General features: G+C 39.7%; 1 protein-coding gene across 1 annotated transcript in view; it reads right to left on the minus strand.

The window, feature by feature from the left end:
- Positions 1 to 14,791: 14,791 nt before the first annotated feature.
- The window catches only part of aldh1a2 (aldehyde dehydrogenase 1 family, member A2), a 44,104-nt gene continuing 31,812 nt past the window's right edge, over positions 14,792 to 27,083 (minus strand). Inside the window, exons 7-13 of the mRNA XM_036584389.1 lie at positions 26,293 to 26,406; positions 21,016 to 21,118; positions 19,061 to 19,245; positions 18,446 to 18,610; positions 17,955 to 18,112; positions 17,521 to 17,595; positions 14,792 to 15,719 (exon numbers count right to left, since the gene is read on the minus strand). Coding sequence (XP_036440282.1) covers positions 15,647 to 15,719; positions 17,521 to 17,595; positions 17,955 to 18,112; positions 18,446 to 18,610; positions 19,061 to 19,245; positions 21,016 to 21,118; positions 26,293 to 26,406 — 873 coding nt within the window. The 3' untranslated portion in view covers positions 14,792 to 15,646. The remainder of the gene's footprint in view (positions 15,720 to 17,520; positions 17,596 to 17,954; positions 18,113 to 18,445; positions 18,611 to 19,060; positions 19,246 to 21,015; positions 21,119 to 26,292; positions 26,407 to 27,083) is intronic.

Consider the following 27,083-nt stretch of genomic DNA (forward strand, 5'->3'; position numbering starts at 1 on the left):
ATGGGAAATTAAGGGTAATGTTATTTTGGGGATGAAAGAATGAAAAACACTGTCAAATCCAATTTCCTCCATTTTTTTTTATTGTTTCACAGCTGTAACGTTCAGCGAAGCACTGCGGAGAGCACAGCTGTGAATTATAAGCACTGAAAACATAAACTGTTTAGTAATAAAAATCTACATGCCTTTTGCCAGTGGATTCATGTGAAATCAGCTTGATTCAATTCCAAAGTATAATTTGTTGTAGGATGAGAGGGTTTATCTATCTTTTTTCTTTGCTTTGTGAGTGTGATGGACATGTGTTTTGCGGTCTTGATGGATAACAGAAGGTTTACATCCTGCAGAGACTTCTTCAAGCTGTCCGAACTGAGAGAGCAGGAAGAATTGGTAAAAGAATGGAATTCAGTTCAGTCTGACAAACACAAAACTTATGGTTAAGATTTTGTTGGATTCCACTTCTGTTCACCCAGCTGTCTAATAGACATGTTTAATTGGATGTAGTGCAGTATGTGAAATGAAATAAGAAATAAAGTATTTTGAAAAAAATTATGATTTTTTTTTTATCTATTCCCACTTACCAAACTTCAGGAAAGTTAAATAAAAGAGTTACTGTATATCATAATGGTTCAGTTTCTTTTGGACCATTTCTATTGATCCATTAATCATGAAATGTTCAAGGCAGCTGCTGTGTTTAAATGATGTGTGCTAAAAGTTGCAGAAAATGCTATATTTAAGTCGGTTCAATTTAGAGGAGCATGCAATTTGAGCAGGGGGTTTCAAACTTAGGCCTGTATATGTTTGGCCTATCCCCAAGTGTTTTGCATATAAATATACAGCATATTGTTGCTGCCATTTCAAAACCACGGAACTCCATTTCTTTTTTAAAGTTTAAGAAAGTTTTTACCTTTTCCTGTAAAGTTACCAATTTGTATATACATGTTTTTTTTTTAGGGTAATGACGTATGTATGTTTTGTTGTACCATCGGTAGCTGTGTACTGTGTTTATTTGTGATTTTAATATGTGTTTTATATTGTCCTTTTACTTAAAAGTAGCCATTTCACTGAAACAAATCTCGCACATGTAAGTGTAGTCGGCCAGTAAAGTAATTCTGATTCTGATTCTTATGAGAATGGACAACTGCGCAGCTCATAGACCAGAAAAGGAAGTGTCCAGTTTTTCCCATCTATGTTGGTGTTACTCACTTACAAACAGATTGCGAGATCTACACTGAAAACTGTCCGTCTAAATTGGGACAAAAAATCATTAATAGATCATGAAAATTACAAATTACAGATATTTTTGGAACAAGTTACCTGATGCAATCTTTCTCCCCCACCAGCTCCTGACTGTGCTGCCAAAATTGTTATCTTTTTCTACTACAGTTTCATCAGGAGAACCCACCATATCACCAATCAGTGACAAGATCTGAGGCCTTTGCCAAGAATGAGCTCAGCTGTGCAAGCTGAACATGTAAGGTAAGATCCCTATGATCAAGAACGCCAAGAGAATGCACTCTATAGCTGCTTTCAGTCCACTAAAATGTGGCACACTCTACACATACAGTGCAGGATGTGTTGTACTAGTTCATGAGTATGCATTCAGTTGTAGAGAAGACTTCTTGTAAGTACTGATAATCAAGCCACCACAATATAGCACACGTTTTAATCATAATCATCATCATCATCATCATCATCATCATAAAATTCATGAACAAATGTGTAATACACCCAGATGTGCTTTCTGTGTGTGCCATCACATAATGACTGAGTATGTTTTCAATTGAATGTGGACCCAAAGGCAAAATCCTTTATGTGCTTCTTTTGTGACACAGGGTGGGGATTATAAAAACACCCATTACGACTCCAGTTGCTGTCATAGGGGGATTAAAGACACAATTAGTGGGTTTTTCAGGCAGCTGAGCGTGTGAGCGAGCTCCGGTGGGAGGTCAGGTGGCCCACGGAGCTCCAAACACACACGCCATGTTCTCCTTCTCGTGACTGCGGGCTGAGTCACGGGGGCTGTCAGGACGCAATCTCAAGGAGACGCACACAGGAAATGAGCCGATGCTTTCATGCATTCTGAAAGCTTATTACCATAGCTTTCCATTTAGCATCTGTTCAAAGACCGGAAACGCACGGCAGAGCACAGCCGCTGCCCCACAGCCGTCCGCTGGCTGTCCTGCTAAAGGAGGTTTTAAAGGAGCGCTTGCTTCTGGTGTTTACCTTAACCTTAACCTTTTACAGGGCCCATCTCCTACATTTTTTATTGACATTATTTCATTTTCCATTGATGTTTTTTGGCTTTATGTTGCAAAAAACAATCATAATTCATTTTTATATGATCATTTTCCAGCTTCTCTTTATCCATTAGAATTAAACAGGCTGTTTTTGGTACTCTGCCCAACAATGAAAGCAGCATGGAGCTTCTGTAATATAGTAATAGAAAACAAAGTAGCATTGTTTCCTTTAACAGTAAGCTAAATGAACCACACACTTGCATAACCTGCATATTAGTTACCAAATAATCCATAATATTTACTTAAGCTTAAGAGTAATAACCGAATAATAAGTCTGGAATTCAAGGGGTTAAAGGATAAAAGCTTGCTTCTGCTGTCTCGTTCCCTTTAATGTGGTTCCATTTACTGTAGTTAATCACCCAGCTGAAATGGTAAAACATCACAGGTGTAAGCCTGAGTAACTCACTGTGGTTTCTGCAGGCCATAGCGGAGTCTGACAGGTGGAAGGCCCTGCTGGTAGCCCTCCAAAGCTCTGGTGCTTATGTTCAATTATCACAACTTAATTTAATTGGCCCAATAAAACAATCCAGCTGCATAAACATGTAAGCGAGGGCGTGAGATCTGGAGCAGGGAGCCCTCGGTCGCCGGGGATACGGCTGTCTGCTAACGCGAATGAATCATTTCACACTGCGACGCGGTGATTTAAGGGCGGCCAAATCAGCGCAGAGCTCGCCGGCACCTTGCTGGGACAATGTGTCGCTTTCTTATGCATCCATCACGCTGAACGATCCTCTTCCCAAATGGCTCTGCCACAGAGAGCTGGAGCAGCCCCATTTGGGGTGCTCTCGGGGGGCGGGGGTGGCTCTCGTAACCCGGCCTGTGTGAGAGGAGAGGGGCTTAGCGCTGGGGTGAGACGAGGTAGGGTAGTGCTGGAATGAACTGGCTTTCAGTGAAGCACTTGGGGTAACACTCTCTATCACCTGTGTACTACACTGAGAGAGCTTAGATGATGTTTTGCTATACATTCGATGTTACAGAATTACATAATTGACTATGTAGGTAACCTTAAGACTTCTTGTCCAGTAACTGCTATGAATTATTTGGTAACTACTATCGGGTTAATATGCAAGTTATAAGAATGAGGAACTGTGTTCCCACATGCAGGCCCTAGGGATGATAAGGTTTAATGATATGCTTAGTTATGTAATGAATTACACTTATTTAATTCACGGGTTCGAGTCTGCACTTAATCTTTTTTTCACTTGTTTCAATATATCAGGAAATCACAAAAATGGCAAAACTACATAGCAAAACAAGACTATGCAGAACAAGAACCTTTTGTGAAATTCAAATAAATAATAAAATAATAATAATAAAATATCTCCTCTTTTGTATCATATCAGTAAAGACAGATACTTGCTTAAAAACAGTGAGAATCGGACAGATATTGGACAGACCGATATTTCAAACCGATGTTTCATTACGTACGTACTGTAATCGAGAACATCAGAACATTTAGGCGACACTGGGCTACTGTGCTAAAGTGTCTGCATTTTTAAGTCTGTAGAAATAAATGTTATATTTCTTTGTAATGCTAATCCAGATTGATGTAGTACCATTTTGTACATTTTATAAACGTGTGAGCATCAGCATCGGCATCAGCTGATATGGACATTAATAATATGTCATGTCGGCATTGGCTCACAGTTAAAAGAAAGAAATAATTAAACAAAATATAAGAATATATGTGTTTATTTTAATGGGCATCCTAGTAGGGTTGCTTTCAAACAAACAGATTTAGATTTAATTAAATAAAACTTGCTGAGTACTTAGAGTACTGTCAGGGTACTTACCCATTTAAGCGCTCTGCAGATCTTCTGAAATAACAAAGAGTGTGTTTACATGCACTTAATAATCCTGTAACTGCAGAAAATAAGTTTTTTTTTCATTAATTTATTCAGTGTGTTTACTTGCACTTGGGTAAACAGATAGTGGGATAACTCTGGGTCTGAATGAGTCATGCAGTTATTGGATTTCTGCATTGGAGCCCACCAGTAGACTCACAGAAGGAGGACATGACAAAATTCAAACTTCATGCTGCAGCTTCTTTTTATGTAGATTCATTTTTACCAGCAAATATGAATATACATTATCTAGAAGATGAAGAGCATTCAGATTATTCATTTCGGCAAGGATGTAGGTGATTTCAACATCTCACCAAAATTGTTTTGCACTGCCGTTTCTCAGGTGTTGTTAAATACTACTTGCTGTTTCCAGCACAGCTCCACCCTTTGTTTACGCGCATGTGCAGACTAAAAAAAATGAAAGAAATCAGAGTAATCAGGGTATACATGCACTGAAAAACCTGATCACTGAGCTAAAATCCGGGTCTCTTTATCAGCTTTCTTAAAATCCGATAAAGGCCTTAATGAGATCTAAGAAATGGGAGTATTCTTTTAACATGACCACTTGCATAATCTGATAACTGCCAAAATCGGTGATGATCATGTGATCATATTATTACTCTGTGTTCCTTCATCTTTCATTCAGTCTAAAATCAGCAGTGTTCACTGCAGTGCTGTCAGAGCTGTCTCATTACCAGATGGGACCTGAACGCCAGCGTTGCTCTCATGAAGCGTCTTCATGTTCCTCACCGTGACACACTCTGGAATTCCCCTGTGTCCTTTGTAAAGCCTGTATTCATTTGTGCGGTCCAGCTCTGCTCAGTGTCCATCCTCAGTCTGTTGTGAGCATGGATCCCTGACACGTGCAGTGGCTCCTCGACAGCCGCCTAGTCGCAGCTGATTACCGCTGACATTACCCAGCATGCCCCTCACCTGACAGGAAGCAGGACGCAGGCCTTTCCCAGCTGAACTCATCTCCCTCGGTGAACGTATAATCACCATAATTAAAAAACACAGCAATGATATCCTCCCAGGAATGGATGCCACGTACATAGGCACACATGGAGCTTTCCTCGCTGGAATAAACACATTCAGATGAAACTATGATCTTTCCATGTGGTGGGGAATTGATATAGAACAGCGGACCCAGCGCTGGTCCTGGAGTGCCCCTGTCCTGGAATTTTTTTGTGCACTGAAAAAAAAAAGTGCATTGAATTTACTTGATTCAAACACGTACATAATTTTCACATTAATAATATATATTACAACAATATAATTTTGTCTTTTGGTTAATTTTCTTTTGGCAATGATTGATGTGATATATTTTATTCATCTGGAAATTATGTATATGTATGAATGAAGTAAAATCAGTGTAGCATTTTTTTGCTGTATTTTCCCCACACTGAAACAAATGGTGCTCTGAATTTACATGATTCAAATGTGTCAGTCGCTTGCATATGAATAAAATATCATACATCAATACAGTTCTTGCCAAAAGAAGTAAACTGAAAGCCAGCAATTGTGTTGATGTAATATATTTTAGTCATGTGCAGCCCATTGACACATTTGAATCATGCAAATTCAATGCATTACTGTTTTTCAGTGTGTTTTTCACAGCTCAACTCAAGAAGGCAATGATTTGATCAGCTAAAACAGCTGTATGAACAAATATTGTGGAGGTGACAATGATCTTTTCTGTTGTTTTAGTCTTTAGTACAGCTAAATATGCTGAGTTCATTTGTTATAGGCAAAAATGACTAAGCTAGGTGGTTACTGTCTGAGCCATGGGTTACTGAGTAAGGCCATGCCCAAGACTTACTACAGAAACTCTTTTTAAGTGATTAGCTCATATTTGCTCGTTGTACATTTAAGCGTATTTCATAATGTTAGTCATCGTCAGTGAGGCTTTTCCTTCCTTTCTGACAAATGTGGAAAGTGTCCACATGCACTGAAATTTTAACCAGTGGAAATTTTCCGCCGTAAATAGTCAAAAATGGCTCTTTTGGCTTAAAAAAGGCAAATGGAAAGTTTTGACCAAAAAGAGCAAAGACAAAATGCCAAAATCGAGCACTTTACTAATAGTTTCATTGGTAGTGAAAATAAGAAATATTGTTTGCTTCCTTTGTTTTCCTGCGTCGCTCTGCGTAGACATGTTCAAACAGTCTGAATGGCAGCAGATCAGCTGTTGGCTGTGAGGACGTGAGGAACAGTTTCACATTTTCTGCAGGGAACTTTAGACAGGCGATTTGTAATCACTGTTTATGCTAACTATGTAGAGAGGGTACAATAGCCAAGGACTTCTCTATTACAAGTTTAATACCAATTGAAAACAAGACTTTCCTCTCAATACCCAGTCCATGCTGATAAATGACAGTGCCACAATGCAAATTATTACTGAACAATATTGGATTTCATTGTCTTGGCTGCCCAATGATTGGTTGTTGGGTACTATGTGTTTCATGGCACTGTTTTTTATTTATTGTCAACTGAGTTTTGTTACCTTGCTAGTTTTAACTCCTTAAAATTCCAGACTTATTACATACTAAGGGTTATTACTCAGTAACTAAAGGGACTTCAGTGCAAACGCATAGATTCTTAGATTATAGAAGTGAATAATAAAACTTTGGGTCTGCCGGAGGGCCCTGGCCACTTAAGGGGTAAATAATAAAGACATTTATTTTTAGCACAAACTTATCACCCGGTCCTAATCTCAGTCATGTCAGTGGGTTTTTTTTATTTATTTATTTTTACCTCCTACCTGCGAAGGAAACATCATACAAGGACATGGACGTCATCCTGTAGGCTGCATGTAAGAGCATGAGGACAAGTGGGAAAAATAAAAAACGTAATGATTTGTTTTGCTTGACAGACGTTTCAAGACCCTCAAGAAAAGACCCTCGGCCCAGCAAGTTTATACAACAAGGCAAGCCGGTCGAGCTCGATTCACTTTGAAATCGTTTTTGTCATTGAAAGGGGAAAGAAAAAGAGTTATGGCACCAGCGGTGATGCAGAAATAGGTTCAAGCCCTTTTCCATCTGTGTGCAATCCTGGCCTAATGCTATCATCACCTGTTTCCCTGGGCCTCTTGCACATCTGGACTGCATTAAAAAAATCACACAAGGTGCTGCTTTTTTTCTCTCCCTCGTTTGTCCATATGTATGTGCGCCGTGTAGCGTTTGGCTCGTGTTTCTGAAATAGTCTAAAACAACAAATTAACATCTGAGAGCTTGGAGAAAAGCACTGATTTCAAACGGCAATTTGCTTAAATTTTTCAAAACCAGACTCCCTGGGGGTTTCGCTAAACTAGACACCAGCGTTTGAGTTTGTGTGACCCAGAGCCCAAATCGCTCGCATCATTTGCCGATGAACAGGCCTGCCTTTGCTGCTGCTGAATTCGTCCAGCTTGTGAGCCTATGGCTAGTTTGTTGGGATTGTTTACAAACAGAGGCATCGATAATCAGATGCAACTAGCAGGCTGTATTTCGGTAGTTAGCTGGAAGCATATGGTGGCTGTTTAAAGAAATGAAAGGATTTGGATTGACTAATGTAAGCCTTTTGTGTTATTACACTCATCTTCGTCATTACAGTTGAGCTCCAGCTGTGGGTAATTCAGTTCCACGGACGCCCCCAACAAAGAGACTTTGGGTCATCAGATGAATCTCCAGACATCTATTTCCTCAATAACTTTAATGACATCAGAAGCACAACAGGTGCTCATATGTGACAAAGCACCATCATTCTGAAAACATGCCAGCAGGATGACTCCGTGTTCAGGACAGCGAGATACCCCGCGTTTGGGAAAGTCTTGCTTTCGGAAATGTTTTCCCTTCTTTCGGTAACAGCCCGGGATGTGTGAGTCCACTGCTGTTTCTGTTTCTCTCATGCAGGGCAGCTGTGCAGCTGCTCTGAGCTGGGAACGCCGCGGAGCGTCTGTGCTGGACAGGGATTTCACGTCCAGTTCTCCCTTGTGCATGTAAGAAAGCCCTAATGGCATGCAGTTGGGGCCGTGTTATTGTTCCTCAGCCAGTGATGTCAGAGGAAAGAGGAAACTAGCTAACTCCCAACCAGGGGGGCAGAGGTCGAGGAGGAGTTGGCCGTGGCCCAGTCCGCTTCAAGTGTTTTCTTTTTCATTTCGCCTCAGAAATTCGTCACGCCCCGAGGAGAAGACACAAGCGTCCTCGGATATGAGCCGATTATTAGTGATGATTTACGGTTCGCAATGGCAATTGTGGCTGAGATAACAGATCGGAACCTTTGCAACCGTTAGTGGTCGAGCGCCTGATGTGCTGACAGCTTCATGAGCTGTTTAGAACGCTCTCTTTAACAGGGAATTCTCTGATTTCATGATTGGGAGATAAATAATAGCTACTGTAGATTAGGAGATAAAGAGCTAAAGAAACTGTATTTTCATATCTCTCATGTAAAAAAGCCCACAAGGATAAACTGCTTTAGTTTTTCATATCATTGTTTTTTTTTACTTTTTACACCACCTGTAAGCACTACAAGCACTTTACAATGTGTTTACACTTCATGGCACACGGACTTGGACCAATACAAATTTTGAAAAGTGAACCTATTGGCTGTAATTTGTTTCTTTAAAAGAGTTACGACCCTTTTACCTTGTCCTGTAAAGTTGCCATTTTGGAGAGGCAGGGTTTCTTATGACAGCAGTGATGTGCAACATTAGAGTTCTTAGTTTAACATTGATGTTTAACTGTCTTGTACAGTGTGTTGAATGGTAGTTATTGAATGGGGTGGTTGGTTGTATAAGTGTATCTGATGGATGTTAATTGAAGGATGCTTTCTCTTTAACAGAAAGATCGCATTTTTCATTATTTAGAGATAAGTAATAGCTACTGTAGGTCAGGAGATAAGAGAGAAAAAAAAACCCAAAAAAATTCCATTGAAATCTAGTCAAAATATCTAATATTTCTCATTTTGAAATTTCTGTAAAAGTAATTAATGATTAATGAACTTATTTGTAGACATTAAGTAATTTTATCTAGCGAAAGTGTCTGTTTCAAGCATTATTTTTGAAAAAAGCAAAATTATCAGAATTATTTCTTGAAATAAGTATATTTCAAAAATGTCATTTTTTTCCTTTCTTATTTTCCATTTCAGGACAAATGGACAATCTGAACTCAACTAACCTTTCAAGAGTAATGTCTTAAATTAACAGATTTAACATTTTCATTTAATATAAAAAACATTTTTAGAGATCTTGTAGTATTTCTTAAGAACAGCAACTATGTGTGCCGTTAGAGTTCATAAATTAACTGTTTGGCTGTTTCTGTGCTGTGTCTGGAGCTGCTGGATGGGGTGGTTAGTGGTCTAAGTGTTTGATGGATGTTAGAACATTCTGCTGAACAGAGAATTCACAGATGTTAAGTAAGTGTTTTCCTTCATCTGTAAACTTACCCTTTCAGAAATACACAAAACTGTTCTTTCGGGATCCAGTTAAACGCTGTTGTTTAGCTCGTTCTGCAGTGTATGTGGAGTATAGGCTGTTGGATTGGGTGGTTGGGGGTGTAAGTGTCTCCCTCTGGAGGGGGACGGTGTAAAGGTGCTGCCGCTGGGGGCCTGGAGGCCTCCTGTCACTCCGCACTGGGCCTGCCTGAGTTATCTCAGCCCGCTGCTTATCTTGATGAAGACAAACGAGCTCGTTCAAGGCTCTAATGTCGCAATCTCATTTAGAACCCCGCCGTTTAAACGAGTCTCACATTAGTTTCGAGAACTATTTGGCAAAGCGCAGAAAATCCATACATCATTAGAAGTGATTCATTTCTGCGGAAATGTGTGTCCATGAGCGAACTGAGAAGATTTTACTGAGGGGCTTAATACTTCCTCCTATTCAATAGATGGTAAGGTTATGCAGATCTTTCATTATAAATCTTCTCCAAGAGCATAGGGTAATGATCGGTGAATGATACTTATCAGACACCGTAAGTGCTATGTCCAATAAATGTATTACGTGGGGCAAAAATATTACGATTCAAATCCTGATGGATGTTTTATCGCCACTTAACCTTGGACCGAATCCAAGATGGCTGAATTGGGTGGGGACATGGGACATCCTGCAGGCAAGGAGAGTGATTGTTTTCTCAATGAAATATGTATTCTCTTGAAGCTTAATTTGGTAACTCTACGTGAACAGCGTTGCCTAAGTGCACTGTGACACACTCTGAAGGTTTTAATGATTCAACACTTTCTGAGATGATGCACGGACGTTGTTAGGGTGTGTACGCTGGCCTTCAGGCTGACTTTGCCACTGTCCACCACCCAATCATTGCCTTAGAGTTGGATTAATAAAGTTTCTATCACTTACATTCTCTTCAGGTGTCTTGTGAGACACCATTCTCTTCAGAGAAATCTGTGGGGATGTTTTTCCACACAAATCTGCAAGTTTAGATTTGAACAACAGAGAATTTAAGTCCTGGTTTGAGACTTCCTCAGGGTTGTAAAGAGAACAGCATTTTAATTGGCAGATTATCTGTCTGAAGGGTGAATAAAATGTTTGAAATGAAATGTAATGTCTCATTTTTAGACTATTTATATGTTAGTTGTGCTCCAACATGTCCAGCTGATGCCCAAACTCCCAATACCCATGTATGTAACTTTATTTTGAACAAAGTATCTATTAGGACCTTTCAAGGTTTTAAAGATGTCAAATCATATCAAATCAAATCACGTTTATTGTCACATCACATTTACACACGTGCGAAGGTGAGTGAAAATCTTAGGTGCGTAGCCCCTTTGTAGAATTTAAATACAAAAAAAAAATTATATATATATATATAAGAAAAAAAATATATATACACAATATACACTAGTATTGCACTGTTTCCAATGTACAGTTGTACAGTAATAAGTTATGAAATAAAGCTATGATATGCACTGTTGTACACATTTCCATATGTGCAGTTATTGAGTCTGAGGTAGATAAATAAATGAGATGCAGGTACACAGGGGGTAGAATATTGATATAGAAATCTTCCAGATTAAACAAGATTATACAAGATATGGATAGATACTGTCTTGTACTTAAGGTGGGATGCTGTCAGATATGTGTACTGAAATACATCCAGCTTAAATAGCTTCAAAAATATGTAATTGTAGTGTGTTTGTAAGCTGTTATTTATTATATACAGTGGCAAAACATGGCTGTTAGCGTTAGGCCTTCAGGTCCATATGGGATTCTAGTAGTATGTTTTGGCTGTTCTGGATTTAACATGAATATTTCCATGTTTTATTTGAGGCTTGTAACACACATTGTCATATATCATGAATGAAGTTGTATGAAGTAGTTAGACATGTCATGTTAGACCTTCAGTTCAGCTCTTGATGTTCTAGCCAATGGTAGTGCTCGCTTGGCTGTATCTGATTAGATACCACAGGGGAAAATCCTGACAGTTTTCCTTGGATGTTTCAAGAATTTAACCCTTTTGTTTTCAATTAAAATGTAAAAATGAAATAAGAGCATTACTACAACACTTGCAAGTTTAAACACGGCAGGCGTGATGGTTCTGTTAAATAAAAATGAACAACAAATTACACATATGTACTTTTTATTTTATAGAAATCATTAGGACTCCTCTGATGACCTAGAAGGCCCTGAGGGATCTGCACCAACTTTGTATAATGTTGATTTTCCACCAGCTATTTTATTGCATAGGTTGTTCTTTGAAATGTTTCCATAAGATTGACTAGTTAGTTAGTTGTTTATTTGCTTGAGTGCCTGCACATTAAAGAAATAACATAAAAAGGGTTAAATTTAATAAAGCCTATTAATAGACAACACGATGTAAGTGCACTTGCGTTGACAAGCCCATAAATGTTGCAATACAACTCCTTAAAACCAAGAGCAACATGATATACAGGGAATAGTTTATTGTCAAACAACATTCTTCTGTATATTTCATCAAATCACCAAAGGATTGAATGAAAACACACGTCCTTCGGCTATAATTGCATTAAAGCACCTCTGAGTTACACTTTGGGCAGCAACTCTATTGAAATGATCTCCTGAAAGGAATTTTTATTGATTTATCATGTTTTCATTACCAAAAAGGCATGTGAGCAACGCTTTTATACCCTTCTAATTTTGAAATATCTGTGTGAATGTGGCGCGTTATGCTTGCATAGGGCTCGTGAGATTAATAAATATCATTTCAGGGACTTTTCAGGAAGGAAGGGTCAAAGACACTATTGCAAAACTCTAGCCAAAGGAATTAAACAATGGCAGTAAAGCCCTCAGCTGCTCGTACACTGCAGTGTGTTGTAGAGCTGTAACATGCTGAGATTGCACTGACGCTCCTACATCTGTTATCTCAGCTTGGAAATGGTTAAATTGCAGTCATAGTGTGCATTTTTTAGTGTTGTATTAATATACACTACTGCTCAACAGTTTGGAATCACTGTTCAACTGTTTGGAATCAGTGTTTTCAATAACATAAAACCAATGTGGTTGCAGATACATGTATAAAATGATTTTAAAATATTAAACCTGTGCAACTTCACTAGTTTCAGTTACTTAGTAGGAGACAGCTGTAGGAGAAATCTGCAAATAAAAATGATTATTTTTTAATGTGTTCAGAATGACAAACAAAGTTGTGGATAATTCCTAGATGTCTGAGAAGGCTGTATAGAATTGAGTTATAATAAAATAAATAATGATAATATCCAGAATTCATCATATTTCAAAGTCGTTATCAGATCTCATTTACATTTATATCATTTATCGTTAAATATTTTTTTAATTTCTTTATCCATTAATTTCATCAAAACATCTACACTACCTTTTAGTGAATAGTTTATATGATTTAATTCCACAATGTTATTATTGTATAATAAAAATATGCTAATATTGCAGGTGATTCCACATTTTGAACAGTAGTGCATGTGTGCATTATTTTATTCTCATTTCCATTTGTTGTCTTTTCTGGCCCTCTATAATCTCTACACAAGTATATAAAATAAAAATAACATGAAAGATAATTAAAAAGTGGTTCAGCTAGGCAGTAAACATTTATTTGTTCAGAAAATCACTAATATTAGGATAAATAAGAAACAAATTATATTATAGAATAAGTTGTGGTTTTATGTATGTCAATGTGGTCATTTAACCATTTCCAAACCTCTCCTTGAGGGAGCCCACTTTTATTTGTAGTTATCATCCAATATCTTTTAATCAATCTTTCATTATGTTAAATCAGGCTGGTGATGGAAATTAACACATTAATGTAACAGCTGGGGGCATCCTTGAGAAATCTGCAGCCACAGTATGTTCTTCAAACTAGCTCACAAGATATCAGCGACTTTTTACCAGTTACTTTTTCCTATATTTATGTTTATTTGTATTTATTGTAATGATGTGGTGTTTATACTGGCAAAAACACAATCATTGCCAGGATAAATGTTTTTTTACAGTGTGCTTAGGTGCCTAAGACTCTTGCACAGTACTGTATATTATATTCTACTTACGTTTTGGAATATATTGACAGCTTAATGCAACATATTTTATTTCTCTGGTCAGTGTGTTCACTGTGTGGTTGGTCAGCTCTTTCTTTCTTTCTCTCATCCTGTCTCCCACCCTTAGTCTGTCTCACCATAATGAAAGTAATTCTTTTTATCAGGCATTGTACCTAAAGCTGTCCACTGGCAGGAGGCTGATGACAAACTCAACTATGACTACAGCTGGGGAATTTTCTAAGGGGGTTCTGATGGATTCTGATGAAGGTTTGGGTTTACTCCTTTTTCTTACTAAATTCCTTATCTATATCATATACTCATGGTCATTTCAGCTTCAAGGGTGTGTGTTGACAAAAAAGATTGCTAAATATTCCCCCACCCTCATTCACAAAACATCTCTCTTATGGAAAAAGTGAATGTTGCAAAATGCCACTTAAGGCCTGTCACGCTTTAAAGGAGGAAGTGCTATTGCTCTGGAACAGTGTGTGTGTTTAGAGCAGAGTAAAAATCCCCTTGTTATCTAAATGTGACAGCTTATGTCAGCATGATGTGCTTGGATCTTTGACCATTTCAAGCAGCCACACAATATCTAAGGAAAGGTGTATGTCAGAACAAAACTCTTAAAGGCAAATTCCATGTGTTTCATACATTTTCAACATTTTTCAGCATAATCATTAAGATCATTAATAATCATCAAATAAGCATCAAATCAGAAATATGTTACCCAAGTCATTCTAGAGAAACTTAGTCATAATTGCTCAGGAACAGAAGGAACTGGATATCTGAGACATTGTTTATGATAGTTTTGAGAAGATTTTGGCTGAAAATGTATTAAACACAGAGGTACATACAGTACCTTAAATTAAGATAACTTATTTTTTTATCTCTGTTTTACTATTATTAACATTCCACATAAACTCAGAGGATACATGTAGGTTCACTGGTCATTTTTGATAGTAAATAAAACGACTATATTTGTGTTGTAGACCTTGCAATCCCTGGTTCCTATCAGCACCGCTGTAAAGAAATCCGAGTCAGAGATTTCACATCAAACCACTCAGAATGACTTTGTTTACGTCTCGACACTTGAATTCTGAAGAAATTTTGAAAAATCTATGGAATTCCCATAGTAGGTTTCAGTGGACACATTCCTTTTTACTTTTATGATAAAATAAAACACTGATGCAGTTTTCAAAATGAAAATGTTTTAATGAAGAAAAAACAAACTATAGTCATTTTTATATTTTACCTTCTATGTTCAGTACATAATTGTTTAAGAATGAAAATAAATGGACACCAATGAGTAATCATTTGTGTAAAATGCCTTTCTCATATTAACATGATTTTTTTTTCTGAGGTAAACCATTTCTGTTTACATTGGTCAACACATCGACATACAGAGTTATAGAATACGCCATAAAAACAAAACAGCAAAAACACAGAACAATTAAACAATTACATTTTTAGAATTAATATTTAATAAAAGATCACATCCAACTTTTTCTTTTTTTTTTCTGAGACAGATAGCTTCAGTGGTCTTAGTACAAACTGAAACACAGCTGACGAGTTTTACACAGTGAAACTGTAGTGAATTAAAGTTATGTATGAGGTTTGAAAGTGACACCTCCCCCTCCCCCTTCCCCTCCCCTCTCGAAGCCAAAAGGCCACCTTTTGCACCACATGGAACATGCTTCTGGCTGGGTGGAGCCAGAGGGAGATGCTGGTCAGTTAGTGGATGCTGGGCGTTGAGTGGTCTATACAGTGAGCCTCCCTCACCCTCTCCGAGTGCTTTAGTATGGTTAATGGAGCCGGTGAAAGGAGGCCACTACTGGGAGTTAATGTGGACATAAAGACTGCTAGTGGACGCTGAACACTGGTGTTATGGAGGTGGCCGGCCAGTGGTGCCGCTGGATGGAGATGGCTGGTGGTGTTAGCTTTAGTGGAGAATATGGTGCGGGACCACTAGAGACGGCCACAGGAGAATGACCAGTGATAACGCCAGAGGAAGTCTTTCTTCCGTTGGGAGAACGTTTGTACACTTTACAAGTTCATCACTGGCATCTTCACTGTGATGGTCTTCACCTCTGTGTACTCCCTCAAGCCATACTCGCCCCTGTAAAACAAAATATCTGTCAATAAGGTGTCTCACCAATTTAAATGGATAGACTTTTTTCATCATGTTGCAGAAGTAGGTGAACGCAGCATTAGGAGTCTTGCCTAAGGACTCATTGATATAGAATGGAAGAAACTGAACCTCAGTCTGCCGTGCGGTCCTTTAAACCCGTGGTCACCAACTCTCCTCCTGGAGATCTACCTTCCTGCAGGTTTCATGTCCAACCCTAATCTAACACAATTCCTTCAGCTAATCAAGCACTTCTGAACGCAATACTCAAATTTATCAGGTGAGGTCGGTTAGAGTTGCAGCTCAAGTCTGCAGGAAGGTAAATAAGCAGGAGCAGGACTGTTGACCACTGCTTCAAACTATACACTACAAGACGGTTCTTCAAGGGTTCTTTAGTAAAGACAACACCAAAAGAGTTCTGTTATTGTAACAAGCTTGACATCATAACAATAGAAGCACCCTTTTTGAAGCTAGATAGAACCCCTTTTAAAAAGGTTCTGAACAACGATTTCACCATTAAAAGAACCCTGTAAGCAGGCAAATGGGTCTTTGTGTTAAGGGCTCTATAAAGAACCATTGTCTTTACTAAAGAAACTTTGAAGAACCATCTTTTTTTAATAGTGTAGCTGCCCCACAATAAAGGTGCGTTTTTACTGGGGGTTGGCATAGTTCCAAAAGTAGTTATTAAATGGCATTACTCCCTTTCCAGCTTGTGATGCCATTTAAGAACCACTTTTGGATCCTTGAAGGACCTTTCGGTTTTTGGCTATTTAAAGAACCTTTCAATGAGATTTGTGAGTGGAAAGAACCTAATTAAAGTTATAGATCCTCCACAAAATTTAAAGGTTCTGTATCAGTTAAAGGTTTTAGCTACAACTGTACCTCCAAGCTAAGAACCATATTTATTTTTAAGAGTGTAGATATAAACTTTATTATTCTTATAGGAAATTGCAGACCGACACAAGCAGCCTAGAAACTACAAATCGCATAAATACTGTATGTTAAATTAAGCTATAAAAAATTTCAGCAATTTTTACAAAATGCTGATCAAGGGGTGGGCAATATGACAGTATTTACCACTATCATGATAAATTACATTAGATTACTTCACCATATGCTTTTCTAAGCATGCCGTGGATATTGTCAGTACTTAAAGAACATTGAACAACTGCAGGTTTGATTACAAAGAGAGCTAAAGTAGGCCTGTTTAAATGGATTCAGTGCAGTAAGTGAAACGCTGAACAAAATGATTGTATTAGTAGTTAGTAATCTTTTTAAATGTGGCACAACTGGTGCTTTTTGTCTGTTCCTACTTATAAAACCTCTGAAAAACAAAATATTGTGTATATTACCCACCCATTTGCACATACTTCTCAAAAGTTATTAACTATATTAACCAGCTTATGTGGTTCAAAATACTCCATATGCAAAGACACAGGCAGATATATATATATATTAAATTATAGTGGACAACAATCACAAGGGGAATTTTATGTAAAAAGAATTCTGCATGTTCTAAACTTTGCTGTGAGAGATGTTTGGAAGAAAGGAAGTATTGCTGCTGACTGACGCCCAAACTTTAGTACTGAATGTCTAAAGATAGACTGCAGAAAGATGTGCAAGTCTGTTCCATACACAGTGCCTGAACGTCTGCATAAGACTGTAGATCATTATACTTAGCAGACTTGATTCAACTCATCTGGATATTGTCAAACCCTTTTTAATTGAATTTAAAGAGTATAGTCAGAGTATAGTGCGTTAGAGCAGGGAAAACACTAAAATATGCACTTACAGTTCACGGCCGTTGCCTGACATTTTGAACCCTCCAAAAGGACACTGGCAGCTCAGGGCATTAAAGCAGTTTATCCTGAAGATTAAACAAAGCAAACACTTCAGTTTAGTGCTTTTCATCCTTCACTCATCTGGCAAATCTTTGGTTATGCATATAACTTTTCTGAGATCTGTAGACCATTCAGCATTTTCTAATATTTGTTTACTTATTAGAAAGTCTTGATAAAGTTTAATCATTTTAAAATTAGAAATGACAGCATACGGGACAGTCAGTGTCTGGCTGTGCCGTCGTTTTTTGAAAACGTGTCGTCTGTGTTTGAGCACCAAAACTGCAAAATGACACTTGGAATCTTATCTAAGCAACATAAGAGCTCATTATAACTGTTATTGTACAAATTATACGGTTGATATGAATGCTTTGTAAATAGAACATACCAAACAGTGCCAGCTTGCACAGCTGTGGAGATGGCCATGGCTTTGCTGATGTCGTTGGTGAAGACGGCGGCAGTCAGGCCGTATTCCGTGTTGTTGGCTCTCTCGATGACTTCCTCAATTGTCTTAAACTTCATAATCTGCTGAACCGGCCCGAAGATCTATCACAGAGGGAGAAGAGTCACATCAGCAAATGAGCTTCTGACACACAGCTGGAACTGCTGATTACAAGGATGGATTGTGTGTGTTCGGTAATGAGGAACAGTCAGAAAGACTGAAAACACGTTGGTTTTCTTTAGTGTTGCTATCCCAATCCCAGATGCAAAACATGACAGCTTTCCATATCCACAGCCTCAGCAACCACAGCGAGACACCAAACGGCTGATTTTCCAGATGCACATGCAACTGAACACTCCGTTTAGGGAAAAGCAGCTCAAAGCGTTAGACTCTGAGAGCCAGTAGGAAGTCTCTGCGGTTGTCTTGGGCAGCCTTACCTCCTCTTTGGCGATGCGCATGTGGTCCTGCACGTTGGAGAAGACCGTGGGCTGGATGTAGTAGCCTTTGGAAAAGGGAGCTTTCCCTCCACACTCCAGCTTTGCTCCCTCTTTGATCCCGCTCTCAATGAACTCCAGCACACGCCTCTGCTGTTCCAGACTGATCTGAGAGAGGAGAGGGGGGTAGGAAATGATGAGAGATGTTCTACAGTGCAGACGTAGATATGCTCTTTATAATAAAGGTTCTTAAACAGTTCTTGGCTTGGACGTACAGTTCTAGGAATGGTAATTGGTATTTATTCGGTGTTGTGGAGGATCTCTAAACTTTACCATACTTGTGCTTCTCATTCACAGAAGAAGAACAAAGGTTGTTAAGTGAATTAAAATGTATGACATTCCTCCAAAGCACCTTATTTTAAGAGTATAGGCCAACACTAAGTGTTGTATAAGCACTAAATCGTGTCCCTGCTTCCTCAAGGGGCGCATATATTACTTGAATTCAAGCCTAAAGCAATGACGACTAAATAGAGTTCCTATATCAAATGAATACAAGCCAGAACCAACAATGCCTTTGGTGGAAATTCTTATAGAAATTTCAGAATCAAATTTCTGTACCTGAGGTCCTTGCTCAGTGGTAGGATCAAAGGGGCTGCCCACTATCCTCCGCTTTGCTCTCTCCACACTCCTGCGCACAAACTCCTCATAGATGGGCTCTTCCACAAAGATACGAGAACCTGCCGTGCAGCACTGGCCGCTGTTGAAGAAAACGCCCTGATGGGCTTGCTCTACTGCCAGATCCACTGAGAGAGAGAGAAAGTAAGTATTCAAAGGGAGTTTGTAAATGGCGAACACATTTTTCAAACCATGTTTTACCTGGAAAGTGCTGTAATTTAAACGATTACGAATGAGACCTGTGATTTTAATCCAGTATGATCTGCAATGTCCATAGTTTTTACAAAGCTTCTGTAATTCGCTGAACCCAGAGCACCTGCAGTAATAGCAGTCTTATTTGAATGGACCTCTCATGGTAATGTAATAACAAAGTCTGCTAATAGACAACAGTACCTTTCTTTTCAGTGACCTGAAGACTAAATGCTGACCACTGAAGTTACATTCCACTTGGAAGCTGGCACAGTTCCTTTATCCTCAAATTTAAAACAGGACTACTGTAATCTACAGTATTTTTGATGATGGCCTAATTAGAAGAAGGAAAACGAAATATCCTGAAAGTATATCTTGCATATGCAGTTTCTGTCTTGTTGGGCAGCCGGTTGACTGAACCCACTTTAGAGCCTAATGCTATTTTATCTGGCATTACCTAGAAGTTTTTGATGTTTGAACCCATTCAGTTTTAATCTCAACACTGACGTTAATGTCCAGGCTATGACGTTTTGATCCAGGCTGCCTGAAGTAGTTCGGAGAATTTACACAGATACTTTATGCAGTATGAATCAGCTAGTCAAATCCCTTACAAATTACATTAGCAAACCTCCTCTGGTAAAACTAATCCTGCTCAAACAGGGTTTAAGATTATAAAACGTTTGGAATTTCATCAAGAATTTTCCATCCAATAAAACAGACATCAGAACTAAAGCAATGCGGTGTATAAATCCCAGTTACGACCTCACATTACTCACAACTACTTTTATGTTTTCACAAGAGTTACCATCAGTCCATATAAGTTCATAGCTGCGCATAAAACACTCTTATTAACACTGTGCTATAATGGACCGTCCTCCACGCTGATGGTGCATGTTATGTGATATCTGATGCCTAAGGAGGAGCGGCCCGGCTGGCATGCGAGGGGTTAATGGAACAGGGGGATTTATGGCTGTGTTGGGATGCGTCCGGCCGGGGCAGGGTCCATTCTGCTGATTTACGGGCCGGAGGCAGCCCCACTCACGCCTGCTGAAAGCATTTAAAAGCCCCAGCCGACACCTTGATTTGGAGAGCCACTTAGAGCCACCGGTGTGTGTTCACAAAGAGTCAAGAGCAGGATCTGGGATCAGATTCTTTGAGGATTTATGGCCTGTTTACACAATCCTTATCACAACAAACTGATCCAGGAACAGCCTATCTGTTCTAGAATGCTTCACGGGCCACCATTCACCTAGCAAAGTTCAACGTCCTCAGAAACCTGACACTTTTGAAGAACTTTTTTTATTTTCTCTTACTTTTGAGGATCTCTTGTTTAACCTACTCAAATATGTGGGGTATTAAGCCCTTAAACCCTAAAGGGCCTGAGCTTCAGTTTGTCACTCATAATTACATAACAGACATGTTCGTTTTTACAGTAATTGTCAAATAATTCATAGTACTGAATAATTAAGATGAATTACTGAATAATAAGCCTAGGTTCCACAGGTTAAGCTATCATCTTGTCCTGGTCTTGTAAGTGTCTTCAGTAGTACAGATGTGTGAATAAGCCCAGAAGAGACTGGTCTTTGATGTTATCAACAAGTGGCAAACAAGGCTGTTGGGGGTGGGGGGTGGGAGGGGTGGCACCTGTGCACATACTGTCGTAGGAGGACACCAGGAGGGCGCCCATAAAACAGTGTCTGTATACTTACAATCAGCGTCTGCAAAAATGATGTTGGGATTCTTGCCCCCAAGCTCCAGCGTGACTCTCTTCAGATTGCTCTTTCCAGCTGCTTCTTGGATCAGCTTGCCGACCTGTGGGGGGAGCAGAGAGCCGCTTTAGTCCAGGACCTCCGTCGTGGAACCCCACTAAATCTCCACATCAGTGGGACGCTGTCATTAATAAATCCTGCAGCCCAAACAACCCCTCCGTTCCAGGCCCGCTGAAACAGGAGAGCGGCTTCAGCTCACAGCCGAAATATCTATCACCGGCCCCGGAGGCTGCGGGGAAAAGGAAGGAACGCTGTGTTTCCAACGTAGAGGGGTATCTGCTGTTTAATCGAGAACAGGAAACACTGACCACAAATTTGCGTAGGACGATCTGCACTATTTGAAATGAAGAGCCTTAGAAAGGCAGAGGTATGAAAAAAAAGACCTGTGTAGTCTTTGGCTAGGCTAATACTATAACCCTTAAACACATACCACCATTTTTTTCCAAATCAAATAGGTGACAAATAATCAAAATATAACAAAATGTGTATTTTTTTAATATTTTATCAGTAACATGTTCTGAGCAGTAACAGTTTTACACAACCAAAGCGTTTTCAAGACCAATTTGTGCCGGATATAAGTGCCAAGTTGCTAACGACCTGAGGTATGTTCAAAATTTGAGGCATTTAATGGCTCAGTGAAAGTATGTGAAATCTTCAGCATCTATACTGAGGCATTTATTGGTCAACGTTTTCGCACTGTCGTCACCAGAATCGTTTTAATACCAGACCACTGCTTCATCATTTTGTATCATTTATAGGAAATAGCCTGACATACTTCACATCAGATTGGAATTTCCCAACTCTCCCCAGAGAGGGCTCCTCATTAGGGATGGCCAGGAGAACGCATGATAATCTTACTCTCTGTTCCTGGCCTTTATGGAGGTTCCTGCAGACGCTGGGCCAGCTGTAGGCCGGCTGCTACATTGCCTCACTGCTCATCCTGAGCTTTCCCAACACTGTGTGAGAGCTGCTCTCCAAACGCTAGGCAACCCTCTTCCGCAAGCACTACTCCTGACCATAAACAAACATTTGGACATTTTCCACCCTCGTCCACTCAACACTGCGCGCAGAGACTGAATATTTTCTCTTTCTGTTTTCCATCAGATAGAACGGAGAGAAGCAGAAAAGGGAGATGAGCGAGGCGGGTGATGGAAAGAGAGATGGTGTTTATATCAGTCTTCAGTAACGAAAATGGCCTAATTCCAGAATACACACCATGAGTTGTGGAGCTGAAGTCAGGCTGTGGCTTTTCAAGCACTCTGACTGAATTAAGGTTTCTGTTGATGGCTAAGAGCACTCTGAGTCCTGTTTCTGGAGTAGCCCTGTCTTGCATATTTTGGTGTTGTCCCTGCTCTAACACACCTGATCCAACAAATCAGCTCATTAACCCTTAGAAGTCGCTGTTACTGCTGACAAACAAGAGCATGTTAACCCCTGCTACATAACATTGGCATAACCATGCCATATACATGTTGTAGCAGATCTCATACGCTGTCATAAGGTGTCTGATTGATTATGTTCAGTAATATAACTGAGCATAATATAAATAGTGTCATGTTACTATTACTGTTAATTGCCATGACATACATCTTAATGTTTGATGTCATGGTGGATCTCGAGTATACCAGCATGTGACATAAGCTGTCATGAACTCAAACATTATGGGATCATAATGGGATATACATTTATATTTTCTCTGTCTCGACTTACTGAGTCAAGAAACGGGTGTGTCATTGTGTCATTTGTGTAAGTAGAAGAGGAAATACGTTTTTAATTTGTAGTAATTGTTGCGTGTACAGTCATCCTTTATATTTCTTAAAAGTTTTTGTCATTCGCTTTTGTCTTCTTTTTTGCATTTAAATAGCACAGCAAAAGCACTGTAATACCTCTCAAGTTCTAAGCGTTAACAGGCGTAGATTCATGTTGTGGAGGACACTTAACACGAAGCCCTTTGTTCAGCAACTTATGTTCATGAGTGTGTGAGTGTGTTGGTGACCACACCAGTGGACATGTCCACTTTTGCCCAACCTAAAACCATCAGATCAACCACTCCTCCCACGAGACACTTCTTCAGCCCCAACGTCGGCCTACACAAACACACACACACGCACCTACACACGTGGATGAGGTGAGTCAGAGTCTGTGCATGTACACACTCTCTCAGCACGAGCTCACTCTGCCCATAATCAGGTCCAGATCAGAGGAGAAACCCCAGACACATCAGAGAGAGACTAAAAGAGAGGGAGAGAGGCACTAAAAGATAGAGAGGGACAGAGAAATGTAAAGATGGTGAGACTAAAAGAGAAAGGCAAGATAGAGTCGAAAAGAGAGAGAGATTACATGAAATGCAAAGGACTAAACAAGAGAGGGAAGGAGAGACACTTAAAAATAGTGAGGGGGAGAGAGAGAGACTTACAGATGGAAAGAAGGAGAGCCTAAAAGGGATTATAAGCAAGGCAGACTAAAGATAGACTCTTATAAGAGACAGAGGGGGAGACACAAAGAAAGAGTGAGGGAGAGAGAGATGACAACACAACAATAAATAAATGTGATCACGTGAAGGAATTAATTCAAACTCATATCATGCAACGCAATTTAAAAGTTAAACATATACAACATCATTTTATGCTTCCTCTGTTCGATTTTTGCCAACTTTTGCAGTTGACATGAACTCACTAACCAGTCTTTATTGTTGCTGGTGTTGGCATGGCAGCAACCAAGCTGACAGATTGTCCAAGCAAGTAGAACTTTTTGACAAACAACATACGGATTAGTTTCGCCTCTGCTTTGTTATGGATGGCGTTAGCACCTCTATTAGCAGCTCAAAACTGGGTTACAGACATCACAGTTACGTGTGGAAGCACTCAGAAATGTTCAGCTCTGAATGAAGTGATGAAGCTCAATAAACTTTTAGTGTAACAGCAAATGTCTTGAACATTAATTAAATGTCCAAGACGTGCAGTGTAAAAGTGTTAGAAATGTGGTGTTGGACTAAATGCCAACACCAGTGGAGTTTCACTACTGAAAAGTATTACTCTGTCTAGGCCCAGGCTTAATCTGGGTCTTGGAAACTGGCTATAAATGTTAGTTCTTCTTATTACAGCGACGCTTTGGCAACACTGAAGCTAAATATGGTGATGCCAGTAAAGCTGAATCGAGAGAGAGAGAGAGAGAGAGAGAGAGAGAAGTCTTTAGAGGAAGCGCTGGGTGGCCTCTTCCAGCAGGATGAAGTGGGTGGTGGAGCACTGAGGGCTTCCACTGACAGGCAGTGAACGGTGGTGGTTAGGAGTGCTGTTTGAGTGATGGCATATTTACACACTGATTACTGGCCTTTACACACTTACGTCACTCGTGTCACCCTCTGCGTGCTTGTCGGAAGGATGACATTTTGATTTGAGAAAACGGAGTGGTCATCGGGTTCAAGAGCTGATAAGTGGGAAATATTCTGACTGTAATTTCCCACAGAAAGCTAAACTTTCACAGTATTTCCAAACACTCAGCCCACAGCGCTACGTTCTGTGAATTCTTGGGCGGTTCGCTTTGGCCACGGCATCTATTGGTGCAGGAAATATTGTGCATCTACATTCAGCATCTGATTCCTGTTTCTGGCTTTGTAGAACTTCTGAGTTACGCACAAACTGTGTAACTCCTCCATGCGTACTTAACAATAAGAATAAACACTTTTTCAAGGCAAGCCGAAAGGACCATAAACTTTAGCTCTTTTCTAAACACCATCAAATCCGGCTCAATTTATAACAAATACATGTGAAATATATTTAGGAGCAAATCAAAACATACTCTAAGAAAAGTAGATTTATGAGATGCTGTAATTGAGTAAAAGAACATAAAGGACACTTAGAAAGAATGCAGCGCACGTTCTGAGCTAGAAATTATGCCTGTTTACAAGGAGATGTCAGTGCTGACATTGTGTTGTCATTTGGCAAGATTCACTAGATCAAACTGTCTAAGGAAGTCCATTCCTGTGTTTTTTTTTCCTGGCTTTCCATGCCTAACATGGCGAACTCTTAGGAAGAACTGGTTTTATATTTACTACCTTTCTCTTCTAGTTTTTTTCTTTTTTTCTCCAGGGCTGACAGTCTAACTGCCTAATGTCTGCCTGAATAGGTACGGTTTAGTACATGAAATGACTTGTCTGTATGTGACCAGACTTTGCTGACCCATGAGTGGATAGTCAAATTGGGAGCCAGGCCTGTGCACTTTGGAGGTAAAGTGTTGTGTCAAGAGTTTTTCCCACAGCAGCCAAACATTTTAACATTACTGCCCTAACATGGGTTTGAACAACACTCTCTAGCATAAAAGGCTGTAACATTACCTATGTATTTACAAAAACTAGGAAGTTATAACTCTAATTATTGTTTTATATAATAATAAAAGCATTGTTTAGTACATTATTAGCACCCCTTACTACCATTTGTGTGGTTATTGTTCATAATAAACACATTAAAGAGATTATTAGTGGGATTTCCAGTGCTTTGGTGATGCATGTGTCTGTAGAATATCCACATGACCTCAGTACTGCATTAAGGTGCATTAAGAGGGGGGGGCACCCAAGAATGATGAAGCTGGTGGACCCAACCTGGTGAACAAGCTCCGTTCCCCAAGGCAAGGCTGAATCTCGCCTCCCTCACACTGGTATTTAAGAATGGCCATACAATTAACATACATATTATTATACATGCCAACCAAGAGGGCACTATACTGTGAGGGCCAAATAGCTCACGCCCCACCTAGGGCCTATTTGTGCATGTGCTTACTGACATCCCATTCTCTGCAGGATGGAAAGACTGAGGAACGCTGCCTGAATATTAGCTCTTAACGATTATGCTAGTGATTTTGACCTCATTTAAGGGTCAATTTAGTGTATACTTGGCAGCATTATCCCACTCTGCTGCTATTTTCCCTGTATCTTATTATGGTTCTGGAGTCTGCTTTCCAATTCCAGTGGTTTAATTCTAGAAATGATTTCTGAAAAGGCCATTTGTATGTGTGTGCATCTGATTGCCTGACTGTTTTGCATTGTGTGAGGTCTGTGTGGATGTATTTCCCATAGAAACCTCCTCAATTTCCATTCAAACCCAAGCGCACAACACCACCAACGCCGGGCTCGCCCAGAGCAGAGCCTCTTCCCCTGTCCGTCACTGTGTCACTCCAGAGGAAAGGAGGATTGGGACGGTGTGATTCTGATAGGAAAATTACCTCCGTGGATCCAGTGAAAGCCACTTTGTCTATGCCCATGTGCGAGGCAATGCTGGCTCCTGCGGTTGGCCCGAAGCCTGGCAAAATATTGACCACTCCTGGTGGAAACCCGGCCTGTGTAAACACAACGAGAGGAAACAATCTTCAGAGGAGAAAGAGAACGAGAGAGAAAGCGGCCCGAGCCAAGAACACCACAGGCTGTGGAGGGGGAATCCGGACCCATCCCAGTCTCCCTCCAGGCCCGGAGAAAGAGAGGATGGACAGAACATCAAAAGGAAGAAGAAAGGGCAAGGGTTACAGTCCCACAGAAAGGGAGAGGCGGAGAAATAACAACGGTTCAGGAGAAGAGGAGTGAGGAAGACAGTGTTTTCTTGTGGGATGCACATCTTTTGGCCATGGTTGAAAAAAGGTCCCAACTGTTGCCCAATGCCATTTAGGGCATTAGGCGAACTGTGCATGTATCTCAATACTGTCCTTCAAGAAAATGGTCCAGCTAATTCTAATGTAAAAGTCAGAGCTTTGTGTAGGTGTGGAAAAGTGATGAAAATCACTAGTTAAGTAAGGTAATTTAAACTAAGTACAATACAAATTCCAATGTAGGACATCACTTAAGTATGAATAAGTTGTTAGATGTGAAACATCTCATTTAACTTGCTTACTCATTCACTCATGTTTCGTCTGCAAAAAATTTATTAGCAGTCAGATAGTTTCTGTGCTTCATAAGAGCAGTGCTTCATGCATCAGTGGCACTGTGTGTCCTCGGTTGTTTGGAAAACTACTTAAGTGATTAC

This window comes from Colossoma macropomum, unplaced genomic scaffold (assembly GCF_904425465.1).
Source record: "Colossoma macropomum unplaced genomic scaffold, Colossoma_macropomum, whole genome shotgun sequence".
Lineage (NCBI taxonomy): Eukaryota > Metazoa > Chordata > Actinopteri > Characiformes > Serrasalmidae > Colossoma > Colossoma macropomum.